This window comes from Scatophagus argus, chromosome 3, assembly GCF_020382885.2.
Source record: "Scatophagus argus isolate fScaArg1 chromosome 3, fScaArg1.pri, whole genome shotgun sequence".
NCBI classification, from domain to species: domain Eukaryota; kingdom Metazoa; phylum Chordata; class Actinopteri; family Scatophagidae; genus Scatophagus; species Scatophagus argus.
Genome location: NC_058495.1, coordinates 9004871 through 9018252, shown reverse-complemented (window position 1 = coordinate 9018252; position 13382 = coordinate 9004871). Strand labels below are relative to the sequence as shown.

The following is a 13382-nucleotide window of genomic DNA, read 5'->3' as shown; positions in this document are numbered from 1 at the left end:
TTTCTTATTAAAGTAAGTTTGCTGTTAACTGCAATATGAGTGGATTTGTAAAAGATTTCTTTATGTTAAAATTATGAAAAAAGAATACTAAACAATAGAAATAAATTATCAATAGGTACGCATGCGTAACGACGCCCCACTTTGTTGGGGATGTTTGTTTCGTTTATTGTAGTACGCCGTTAAACCCTCTTCAATTGATGTAGCTAACCTATCACCACCCTCTCTGCGGCGTTTGCAAGAAACCCAACGTACACGCTGTCAAATCAAGCTAGTGACCACATCAGCCTGTAAACCTCCGCCGGCTGAGAGTCTGCTGGCTGAACTGTCCTTAGCGTTTGTTATAATTTATTTAAGTTCATCATTTGCACGTTTCAAGAGCTGTTATTGTAATCTGTCGTGATTTGTTGGTCTAGTCTTGCTGTCCGTTGACAATGGCTGATCCTAAATACGCGAACTTGCCAGGAATTGTAAGTGGCTAGCGCTAGCAGCTAGATTAGCTGCATTGCCATATGCTAACTCCAAGCTGTGACAGCTAAGTTAGCTTAGCTTGCTGTTTACTATGTTGTCTGTGTATTTTTTGCAATTACTGTGTAAGTTTAACTTTTATAATTGTTGATTCTTACTTGATAACATTTCAACTAATGTTGTATCTCCTGATCTAACCCCCTCATTGAGCAAGTAGTTGTTAAATGGGCCGGGGCGTTGGCCAGGCTAATGACAATAAAGTGGATATCTGATCGGGTGATACATTGTTTTCCTTATTGTTTGAATAGGCTTTTAACGAACCGGATGTGTACGAGACCGGTGACCTTCCAGAAGATGACCAGGCACAGTTTGAATCAGTAAGTGGACGTTTTGTATTTGCTGAATTTGTCAGTTTGCAGACCGTTAGCTTAGTTGCTGTATATTACGCTAGCGTAACTGGCTAGCAAGTCATTACACTTAACATCTGTACTGATTACCTCAATGTAATCAATATGCCTTATTCCTACCTCGAATAAATACTTAACCACGCAATTACTTGGCTCATTATTACTGCTAAACATAAACTGTTGTCCTGCATTTGTGTTGTCCAAACTTATTCTGTAACTTTGTGTAGATAAAAAAAAAAAAAAAAAGATTTTGTTAATGTTCTGCAAATTGCTACATCAGCAGATTAATACATGGGAGAAAGTAAGTAAGAGAAAGCAAACATAGTATTAGTGAAGATTAAAAAAAAACAAAAAAAAACCCATTACCATTATATGTTAAAATGTCATGGTACAAATTGTGCTGTTGATATTTTTAACTCTGTCACAGTGGTGGCTTTGACTCTTAGAAATGTCTATTCTCACTGTCATCTAACTGCAGTGTTCAGCAGTCATCTGGAGTTAGCGGTCATAGCAAGGGTACATTGTTTTCCTTTTATAACTGTGATATCACTATGCACTTCATAAAAAATTGAGGGACACTGGTCTGACATTGCAATTGAAAATGTCTGGGCTGTTTACTGACTAGCTGAGTGAATCCTAATTGGCATTTTCCCTTCCATGTTTCCACACTCATTCTTCCCATACCCTTGCCCTTGTTTTGACTTTTCCCCACCCCTCCTGGGACCCTAGTTTGTACAAGTAAGATTGGCTCTATTTTACTCTCAGTGAGCTTAATGCTATACTTTCAGTGCATGTTTTTTAATCTCATTTACACTTTTCCTACCTGTAATGATTGGGATGAGGAAATGAGAAATAAATCAATGGATTGATCCATTTTGTGCTTTGTAATTCATCAATTTTTGATTGTTTTGAAGTGCAAGGAATTGATTCTCTTCTTCCTATTTGTGTTGCTCGTTGAAACTATTTCAAGGGGAAAATTTTATTAATGGGTCTTCAGAAGAACTTTAATTTGCTCTTTCTCTGGGTCCTCCTTTGACAGAGCAACAAAGGCTCAAATATGTGCCTGTGTGAGTTGACAGGAGAAAGAAAAGTGTTATTTATGTTCACTATTTCCTTTTTTAACCTGTCATCATGTTCTAACAGTTGTTTCTTGTCTAACCACACTATTCTCACTGACTGGACATTTTAAAGGCTCCTATACACTGTGCCATAACATCTTGCAGGTGCATTGTCACACAGATGGATAGTATAATAAAACCAGCAAGTCACGTCAGAAGAGATGAATCTGGTCAATCACAGTGTTGGCAGAAACACAACATCGACTCGTATAATCTATCTGTGCCGCTTTTGACTTTTCAAAGTGCAGCCCAACAACAAAGGGTCTTAAGCCATGGAGCTGACACTTAAAGGTTCCACCACATTTTATTCTTTGTTAGAGTTTCACAGACACCTTTTGTTTTGCCTCTGCTATTCACTTACAGTGCTGTGGCGGTTTCTTTGATCACCAATGATCAAAATTGACCATCAATGTATGTGTCGCGCAGTGAGAACTAAGATGGGCAAATATTATGTTTGTCTGGGACAAAACAAAATCACACAGTGTATAGGGACCTTAACTTGGATATATTTCATTAAACAGTTTGGTTTAAACTAGCAGATTAATTTAGGATGAACTGCTCCCTGCCTGACAGATTTCTAATAGATATCAATTTCTGCCCTCTGGCCTTTCAAGTTTTTTGACTTCTTGTAGGCACCCTGAAACAACCCTCAACCCTTCATTCTGTCACATGGATTGTTTTTTTCCCCCCAAAACACCAATCCCCTGCATCCATAGCATAATGTCGTGAGACCTAAAATGCTACCATGAGTGCAAATGGTCACACTGCATTATGAAAACGCTATGGTATCAAAGGAGAAAGTAACTTGTTGGTGTTAAAGGACTGTCTTACCACCCTGAATTGGGGAAGAGAGAAAGAACTGGAGACATCATAAGAGGGCTAAACAGTGTGTCTCCAGGGTTTTTAGCAGCAACTCTCCGAACACTGCTTTCTTTCTTATCTTTCCCCAACCCTGGCCAACTGTTCCTGTTGTGTGCATGGCATGTGATAACCACATTAATCTGTGTTGTCTCTCTCTCTCTCTCTCTCTCTCCCTCCCTCCCTCTCCCCCCTACTTTTTTCTCTCCCTCTGCTCTTTCGTTTCTTTCTCTAACTCTCTTTGGAAACCCAAGGAGCTGGTAAGAGCCTGACTAACTCTCCTCCTCACTCCTCCTCATCACTCCTCCTCCCTGCATCCGTGTAACTCTCTTGTGTTCTGTGTGTTTTCTTGGCTTGTGTTTTTGTCCGAATCAGTGTGTGAACCTGGACTCGGTGCCATCCATCTGTATGTGTCAGTGGTGTTCTAATCATAGCCATAGCCTCTAGTTCACCATAATTGATCACTACAAAGTTTTTATCAAACAATCCTCGTATCTTTGTGCTTCCCAAAATCACTAATCTAACAACCATCATTTAGAAAAGAAGAGTATTGGTGGCTTCCAGCTTTGGTTCTGCCCTTTTCATTCATGTAACATTGATTTTACCATAATAGACTTACATCACATGGATGACATATTGTTTTAAAGATGGTCTTGAGAGTCTACAGTCAGGCTTAGGTAGAACTATGCCTCTAATATACATAATTTTACAAATTCATCTCTTGCCTGCTTATGCTCTAAATTATGTTGAAATAATCAGGTTCTCTGTAAGACAGCCACAAATAATGGCTGTGAAGTTCTTGCAGATTTTTGTGATTCATGGCTATAATGGCTTTTAATTTCTGAGGTTGTGTGACCACGGTAAGTAATAATACACTTTAGGACTTGACCACATAATTCATGATCTTTTTAATCATATTATGGGCAATGATTACGGTTAGAAGTTCCTCTCAGATCTTACCAACCTATGCACATATTTCGAGTCTAGCTTGGGCTTCGAGATTTTGGCTCACTGGCTCAGTAAGCCAGGACTCATTTCTAAGTCTTTGCTGTGTGTATAGTCTTACATGTCCATTATGATTCTGTGCTCATCAGATGTCATTTTCTGGTTTTTCAACGACAGGAGGAGCTCTGCAGTGACAGTGTGGAGAGGATTGTGGTCAACCCCAATGCAGCCTATGACAAATTCAAAGACAAGCATGTCACCACCAAAGGACTTGGTCAGTACTTAGAGGATGTAATTTAGGAGGCTAATACAAAAGCAACATCACCCCTAATAAGGATATGGACTGATAGTCAAGACTAATTCAGAATTCAACTCTGTGAAAAAAATGTACTACGTGATACAGAGAGGTGTTCCTATTATTTGATATAAATAATAGAAACACCTGTTAGTATAACACAACACAGTTCAGCAATGCCACAAATTGCTGCCTTCAAAAGGACCATAAACTTGAAATAGTACACCTCTACTGCAGTTTAAAAAAAATGGACATTCTAAACTACATGGAGGAAGGACTTATTGAAGAACTGTGGTTTTAAACCGCAGTAGTTTTAGCTAAGTGTATCCAACTCAACAAGTCACCAAATTCTGACAGCAGGAAATTGTTGGGGGATATATTTTCTGGTGGCGCACTGGCCAAAGTGGCACCTTGTGGAAATGCAATTTCGGCCAGTAACATAATCATTGACCTAGTAAATTTATGAATATCACTGAAATCCTATTAGCACAATATATTACTTTGCCACTACTACTTACTGCTTACTACTAAAATCAATATATGACTTACTTTTGCTACTTTTGTAACTTAATACACCCAACACTGTTCAAAGCATTCAATGCTAAAGACAAATTTTCAAAATGCTTTTTGCAAAATGTGTGACTGTGCTGGTGCTGTTGCTTCCAGAAGTTGCCCTTATGTTCCTGGTATATCAAAACCCATGCATCCTTTTTCAGTTTCAAACCCCAGATCTTTTTCTGTCTTCAACTGGGCTACAAACAACCGGTATGCTTTTTCTATCTGTTTTGTGACTTCTTTTCTAACCCCGGTGTCTCCTCTTAACAGACTTCTCAGACAGAATCAGTAAAAGCAGAAGAGTGGGCTATGAGTCAGGAGATTTTGAAATTGTAAGTACATTTTGTTAAGCAGAAATTCATAACTTCACTTTTGGAAAATATTCTACCTAGGGATTAACCAGCACCATTATGATTTCTATGTGTCATGATAAAGTCAGCAAATCTGAGATGCAGGTATCTTGTGATTGTTCGTCTCGGGGCTACTCTCTCTGGACTAGACTCACTTAGTGTAATACTCTGACAATTTCTCTGGTCTGCTCACTCATTTTTGTTTAGCTTGGAGAGGGTTGTGGAGTCAAGGAGACACCTCAGCAGAAGTATCAGCGCCTCGTGAATGAGATCCAGGAACTCACTCAGGAGGTGGATACCATCCAGGTGAACTGACAGCAAGACACAAACATGCGCCCAAGCACACTTTTTCCCTTTTTGATGCCTTTTAGACTTAAAAGACCACACAACCCAGAAGCTAAACCTTGGGTGTCATTAGCTTTGCTGCTCTAGGAGTCAGTTGTGAACTGTTTCTGTGACAGTATCTGTGAGTGTCAGCTCATGCTGGCAGAATATGCAGCTTCACTGTGGGGAAGAAACTGCTTCTCTGTTACAGCCTCAAAAATTGCACTTATGAATGACTTCAGTGGAGGAATTGACCAGCTCCAAGTAATGTTTTTCCATTCATCAGGGTGAATGTAGTGAATGAAAAAGTCAAATGCTGCAGGTTGGGTGAGATCATACTGTAATTCACTTCCATAGACCAGATAAACAGAGAGATAATGTCATCATTTGATGATATTGTGCTATATTATCATGCAGGGATCATAAGATAGACCTTTATTAGTCTCTCAATGGGGAAATTCTCTTCATGAACTGTGCTTTGCTATTGTCACTGTCAAAGGAGGATTCATGTTTTTTTTATTCTTATAATTGTTGCTGTTCTTCTTCCACCTCTATTGTGGAGGTTCAGAATGCATGAACAACAAACAGAACTCCAGCAAAAGAATGTATGGTATATCAGGGAGAGGAGCTCAAGCCTCCAAAATCTAGAGTAATTATTCAATAGATTTTCTATAATTTCCTTTTACTTAACATGGGACACATGTTCTCAGCGAACAGTGTATCTCCTTGGCTCAGACAGACTTCCTCAATTCCATCAACCTCTGCTTTGTTGTTGGAATAAACAGCTGTCACTGCTCTGAAGAGCTCAGTCACACTGACCTCGGCATTCCTGTGCTTCCAGGCTGCCACAAAGGAAAGCAATGCAGAGGAGCGCCTGACCCCAGTGGTACTTGCGCAGCAGGCAGCTCAGCTCAAACAGCAGCTGGTTTCTGCCCATCTCGACTCATTGTTGGGACCACAGGCACACATCAACCTGGCTGACCCAGATGGAGCGCTGGCCAGGTGAGCTGAGAAGAGCATAAGGGACAAGGCAATAAAGCAAGATTACAAGCATCTGGAATCTGAAACCTGAAGCTACAGCAGATCAGATCCTGACAGAGTGATGAGATGGTAGCCAAGGAATGGATGGAAAAGAGAGAGGACACAGGGTAGTTTGAAGAAATAGAGGGAGTCTGCAATAGATGCTTTGAGAGAAGGGCAAGGGAATTCATTATACTGAGCCTTGGACTAAAACCAAAATGTAAGTAGTAAGAGTGTAATAAGGGCAACGCTGTACAGCTGGTATCTATTGCTCTCATAAATCCTGCTGAGCTCGGTGTAGCACTACTTGGGAAGCACAAGGACAGATGATTTAGCAAGGGAAATGAAAACTGGAAAAGGTGAGAGAACATATAGAGAGAGTAAATATTAAATGTTAAATCACTGTTGTGATTTGTCAGTTCAGAACACCAGAGAAGGAACTGGAGATGGAGAGGGAAATAGACAGTGACACTAGTGAGAGAAGGGGAATAGTAAGTAATCAAAACTGTTCTAAAAAGATCCAAGCTCCCCTTGACCTTGTAGTTCCCAACAGGACCTGAAAAGATGGGTACCAAGAGAGAGGGAGGGCACATCAGCACAAAGGGCTGATAATGATATTGAACATATAATCCTTTTGTGTCTCCTTTCCCTTCTTCCTGCAGGCGCCTGCTCACCCAGCTGGAAGCGGCCAAGGGCAGCCGTGGCAGCGCCGCAGGAGACTGCAAGCCGACGGCACCAGCTAAGGGCCCAGATGGAGTGATACTCTATGAGCTGCACAGCAGACCAGAGCAGGAAAAATTCAATGAATCTGCCAAGGTAAGGAGTGAAGCAAGCTGGATGTGTGTCAGCAAATGGTTCAGCCTTTCGATCTGCTAGATGTGTTTTGTTTTCGTTCTCACGAGAGGAATGTCAGAATATGTATTAGAAATGAACAGGACTAAAGGCAGGAAGGTATGTTAGTGGGCGTGTGTGTGTGTGTGTGTGTGTGCGTGCTTGCGTGTGTGTCTTGTGGGATGCTGTTGTCACTGCCAACCATGTGTTGCCTTGTTTTGTCTCTATAGATGGCAGAACTGGAGAAGCGTCTTGCCGAGCTGGAGATCACTGTTGGCTCAGGATCAGACAAACAGGTACACGCTGACTCGCATGCAGTCTTTACCCACACATACAGCGCACATCGTCTCTAATGTTTTTCGCTTTCATTCACATGAATTTTGTTTATCTCCTCTCTTTCACTCTCACACCAGCAGAATTTTCATGCTCCTGTTGCCGTGTAACCATCCACAAAGTGAAAATGAAATAAAATCTTCCACTTGATGTATGTAAATTTTGTGGGCGGCTTCATTGCTTCTTGTTCAAATGTATTTTCCTTCTTTGTGTTTATGTTGCAGGGACCTCTGAGTGCTGGCGCACAAGGAGCCAGTTTGATGGTAGGAAGTCAACCACTTGCTTTTTGAACACATTGTATGGAGTTTGTGTCTGCATTCGTAAGTGTGTGTATTTGATGTGCAGCCTAAGAACTGGGTCATATTTCAAAGATGACGTCAGTTCCTCAAAATTTGTGTGTTGCAGGTAGCAAGAATGGTTTTGTCTGCAAGCTTACATATCACCTGTGTGTGTTTGTGCTTGTTTTTATCAGGACACTATAGAGCTCCTGCAGGCAAGGGTCAGCGCACTGGACTCTGCTACTCTGGATCAAGTGGAGGCCAGACTGCAGGTAACTAATCCACACACAGCATACAGTATGTGCTACAGAATGGTGCAGTCTAATTACATTCTGATTCGTGCCACAGGTTTCCCACAGAAGCCTTTTGTTTTAAAAGAACAGTGAAAGGTTTGTTTTGCTGTCTTACTGAGAGTTCAGTGACAAGCTCGATATTTCATCTGTTTGTGTCCAGTACAAAGTTGGGTCGAGATATGCCAACCTGCAGTAGCTAACCTTCCCCCAGCAAAGGTGCTGCAAATCCAGAGCTTATTAAAAACTTAGACACACATTGTGTCTCATGTATCGAAAAAATATAAAACAAGACATACCTCTTTTATCCTTTTCCGTGCAGTGGCCTTCCTCTGATTCTTGTTTTTTATAGGCATCTACTGTAGCTTCCACACTAAAAAGAGTTAGTAGGTTAAAAGAAAAAAACACTTTTTGAAACAACTCCAAGTACTGAATGTTATTAAAACTCAGGAAGGGGAGCCATCCATTTTCCTTTGGAAAAAGTATTTGTTTAACATAAAATATGCCAAGTTTGTATACAACTGGTTTACCTGTGGTGTTGCCTGCTGTGAGAAATTGTCTGTTTACCCCAGTATTGACATTAACCTGATCAATGCTCGTCTTTTCTTTCTGTATTGTATCTGAATAAACACCCCCTCCAATTAGAGTGTCCTCGGGAAGATGAATGAGATTGCCAAACACAAGGCAGCGATTGAGGATGCTGATACACAAAACAAGGTTTGTAACTGCTGTACATCCACCAGTGCACATAGTAATCATGTTGGATGTTTTCACACAGAATGGCCACTTAGAGTCCACCTGTGATTTCTCTATTACAAAAGACTTTAAGATGGAAGATTCCTACAGTCATAAGAGTTGAGCTTTTAGAAGGAAGTTTCTTAATAAATATATCTATCTGTCTATATATATGTATACACACATATACACACATAGCTAATCTTGCCATTCCTGACAAGATGTTAATGTTAACTTAAGATGTTAATTTGGAAAACGTTCACTAGCAGGAACTACCATCTGGATTAGTGAAGAGCCACATCATATGTTACATTTGACACTTTTGACTGAACAGTTTGTATTTATTTTTTTTTTCTTCGTGTTTTAATTTTAGATTCAACTATGATGACAACATTCTTGTCTATATTAGGCATGTACTCGAGTGCTGTGTGCTTAAAAGGCCAGTAGAGGGCAGGACATGTTAATTATATCACTAAGACAAATCATAAAATCATTTAGTTTATTTCTGATTCAAAAGGTTATTATACATTGATGTTTGAGTCACTCAGTCAAGTTTGAATGAATGTGTATCTTACTGTGTATAGATAGATAGATACTTTATTGATCCCGAGGGAAATTCAAGTGTATTGTAATAATACATGCAGCCATGAAGTCCCCACATTGCTCATTTGTGCATTGTAGACTTAACAGTAATGGTAGCACTCCATTTACATCATAAAACTAAGGACAGATGTGTGACTTTGGGTAATGTAAACATGATCTTGTAGCTGGAGGCTTCTATGTTGGTTTTAATGCGCCTGTATGCCTTTACCCATCAGGTGTCGCAGCTTTATGACGTAGTGCAAAAGTGGGATGCCATGTCCACTTCTGTACCCCAGGTGGTACAGAGGCTTGTTGCTGTCAAGGAGCTGCATGAGCAAGGTAACAAACACGAGCCTGTGTTGTGTCCTCGCGTAAATCTCTAAGCTGTGAGATGATATTAGTCGTCGAGTTAGAGGAGTTTACTGTCAAACCACTTGACCTCATAATATTATATGAATGTACTGATGTTGAGTAATTGGTTCATATTGCGAATATTGTAATAATATATATTGCTCTAGGGAGAAATTCTACCCCAGGATGAATAATAACAGTGAAAACCTTGATAATCTATGATCTGTTCTTTTATGTGGGTGAAAAACCTTAACTGACACCCATGAGAGTTCAAGGAGAGGATGTATGTAGGTTAGTGGGGGTGGGGAGTGGCATTAAATATTCAAAATATGTAGGATGTAGCCATAGAACATAACTGGGTGTGAACCTGGATCATGTTTCAGGCAGCGTCCATGCTGGGAAGTTATACTTGGTCTGAACAATTTGCATTTGCAATGGGGACATCTGTGTGCAAGACAAAATATGAAAACTAAACGAAAATGGGATTCAAACGGATAATGGAATTAGCCAAAACCATGCCATTCTATTATAACAAAGGGCAAAAAAAAATCAGTGAATGGGAGCCTCAAAATGGTAATAGAATTAGACTAAATCTAGCAATACTGTTAACACTTCCTCAGGGAGAAAGAGATGCATGATATTATATCTCACATTATCATCTTTTTATTATTTAGCACATGAAAACAGAACCTTGGCATTAATAGATTGTATTGATAATTCATTTCTGAGAGCTGAACAAGGTCATTTATCATCCAGACTGTCTTCACACCAATCTGTCACAGTCTGCAGCTAAAGTGTTTTTCGCTCAATATGCTTTAGCTGCATGGATTTTGTTTTTCCTCTATTTTCCCTCTCCTGATTTTTCTTCCCTGATGAAGGCAAACGAGTAAAAGAAAATCTCTCAAGCAGTTATTCATCCATTTCAGATTACATTTGTCTCAAATCAGAGACAATAATGTATTTTTAAGCCAGTTTTTAAACACAAATTTGTAGTTTTTAGAACTAATAGTCCATCTTATTTACTCCTTCTGCGTCTCCCTCCAACTTCACTTCCTCCAACCTCATGTAGCCATGCAGTTTGGCCAGCTGCTGACCCATCTGGACACCACTCAGCAGATGATCAACAACTCTTTGAAGGACAATAACACCCTGCTAACACAGGTAGGAAGTTCAGCATAAATCATTTTTAAACACTACTGGAGTGTGGAACCCTGCTTGAGCATTTAAGATTTTAAGATTTTGCACGAACCTGACAAACTCAACCATTTGGCACTGGCAGTGACCTCTTTGTATGTGTTGAAGAAGTACGTTTAAAAAGTGTCCCCTCAGAAACGTTTGAGTGCTGTGAAACCAAAAGTAACAAAGTGCAGCTACTTGTTAGGCTTAAGACAGAGGCTCTCTAAAGCCTCGTCTGGCCTCAGTCAGTGCTCATCCTGGGCTTTCACACCGTCACATTTCAAGGCTTCTGGTTAGATGGACACAACAGGGACTTGTCAAGTTATATCGTGCAAACAGGAAAAATAGAAAATCCATTCACTGATGAAGCCTTTATTCTTCATTGTGTCAGTTCTAATATTTAAGTTATTAGCAGGCCTTTATTTTCATAATATCCATATTAATATCCTCAAATGTCTTGAATTTCACCAACCAACTTTCCAAAATTAGATATTCAGTTTAATAACATAGAAAACAGAAAAGTACTCAGCATTTTAGCTTTAAAAAGAAATTTTAGCTTTAAAAAGAAAGTTCTTGCCATATTCCTCTGTATCATCACTCCTTCTCACCACCACTGCCTCTTCGAGTTATGTCGCTCTTACACCCATGCAGCCATCTTTCCTTTCAACTCTTAATTCCTTTTCTCCCACCCCAGGTCCAACAGACAATGAAGGAAAACCTGGTGGCTGTAGAAGAGAACTTTGCTGCTCTAGACCAGAGGATTAAGAAGCTCTCCAAATAAATGGTTGCAGGGTTTGGACCGGTCCCAGAGAGCTTAGAACACGGACAAATAAGAGTTGGCCAGAGAGCACGGGGTTGGGTTAATTGTCTTGTCTGGCCATTCCTCTCTTGCTCTCTACTTTGCCTCTGCCTTTTTTCACTAAGTGGAATGTTTAGAAAGTTGGAAAAGATGGAATAACAAAAAAAAAAGGAGACCAAATGTTCTTGTCCACCCTTCTATCCTCCTCCTTTCTCTTGCATCAAGTTGCTGTCAGTTGAAAACACAATTGTCCACGCTATACATACCACTGACTGCAGTCCCCTGTTGAGTTTTAGACTGGATTGTTTTTATAATTATTAGTATTAAATATAAGCAATTCTTCCATTCCTTTTGGAACCTCACATTAATACTGGATTTGTACTGTATAAATCTGGTCAAATTAAATGGATCACACTAATGTCGGGTTTGATGGATGACACATTAAAATGTTGTCAGCAGTGTATAAAAGAAAATCCACATCTGTTGTCTTAGAGTGTTGTAGCAGGAGCACAACCGTGCGAGTGTCAGGGCCGAGTCACGGAAGGAAAGCTTGTAAATATGCCTGTGTACCTTATTGTTTCTTCATGCTCAGTTGCTTGTAACTATATTATTATGACTGAGACCGGACACCACAGACAAACTTTTAATCTGCTTTGTCATTGCCTACAAGTCAACTGTATTGTTCATCTGTGGTCATGGAAACAGATAAATAATAAAACAAAGTGCGATAAGCTTGGCTTTTTTTTCTTTCTTTCTTTCTTTTTTTTTTTTTTTTAATGATTATGTAATCATTTACATGGCTGCCCAAGAAAATAAAAAATTAAACCATACTGTATTAGTCTTGGCAAACTAATAAATGTAATCTTCTTTTTTTTTTTCGACTGTATGGACTATGTGTACATGTGTTGACAGATGCTTAAACAGTTTGAAAAATGTCAGATGAATGTAGGGATGATGTAAGATTACACGTAAGACAATGAGTCACCAGCTGTTGGCACTGCAAAATATAGCCATGATACTTTGTTATATAAACACATTTTATAGAGGGGCACACATTTGAAAATCGTGTTTGCCACCTTAATCTCTAACCTGGTGCACATCCAGGTATTCAAAATCTTAAAAGAAAAAGTACTCTTGTGTTTTCTTCATTGTAAGGAGTTGGTATGAATTGGTATGCCTTCTTGTGAACACTAGGTGACAGCACAGCATCTAATAAAAAAAGATCAAACTCGCCCTGTTATTCAGCTGTCAAAGATAATACCAAATAGACTTAGTAAGAGCAAATTATTAGGGCATACTTCAAGATATTACTGAACCTGTAGAAATACACTCAATTACACTCCTAAAATGCTTTATCACTCACAAAACAGTTTGTATTTGCTTTGCTTATTCCCAAAACAAGAATAACCTGATATTTTTGACCAACTGGATTTGAAAGACAGAAGTGGACATGCCTACAATGTAAAGAGTAGCCTACATTCAAAAAGTATTTGGCAGCCTAATAGGTAAGAGCCTTAAGGGGCCAGTAATGAGTGGCAACATGCTCGATTCATGTCCGGCTGGGGGTCTTTACTGCTTGCCATTCCCCATCTTCTCTCCTTAGTTCCTCTCATCGCTCTGCCGTTGGCTATCAATACTCAATAAGACCAATGTCTTAAAGGATTGAACAG

The 13382-nt window shown here is 39.6% G+C and overlaps 1 protein-coding gene across 3 annotated transcripts; it reads left to right on the top strand.

The window, feature by feature from the left end:
• The first annotated feature begins 214 nt into the window (after positions 1-214).
• Positions 215-12443, top strand: dctn2 (dynactin 2 (p50)). Of its 3 annotated transcripts, XM_046383242.1 has the most exons (16): positions 215-467; positions 774-842; positions 1602-1610; positions 3103-3108; positions 3971-4067; positions 4914-4975; positions 5201-5299; positions 6159-6319; positions 7000-7153; positions 7399-7464; positions 7726-7764; positions 7974-8051; positions 8715-8786; positions 9623-9725; positions 10807-10898; positions 11608-12443. In XM_046383242.1, exons 1-16 carry the CDS (start codon positions 432-434, stop codon positions 11692-11694), a joined length of 1230 nt encoding a protein of 409 aa, XP_046239198.1. In that variant the 5' UTR covers positions 215-431; the 3' UTR covers positions 11695-12443. The 3 variants fall into 3 exon arrangements, with proteins under 3 accessions (XP_046239198.1, XP_046239199.1, XP_046239200.1); XM_046383243.1 differs by lacking the exon at positions 1602-1610 and having other exon boundaries at positions 216-467; XM_046383244.1 differs by lacking the exons at positions 1602-1610; positions 3103-3108 and having other exon boundaries at positions 217-467.
• Positions 12444-13382: the final 939 nt, after the last annotated feature.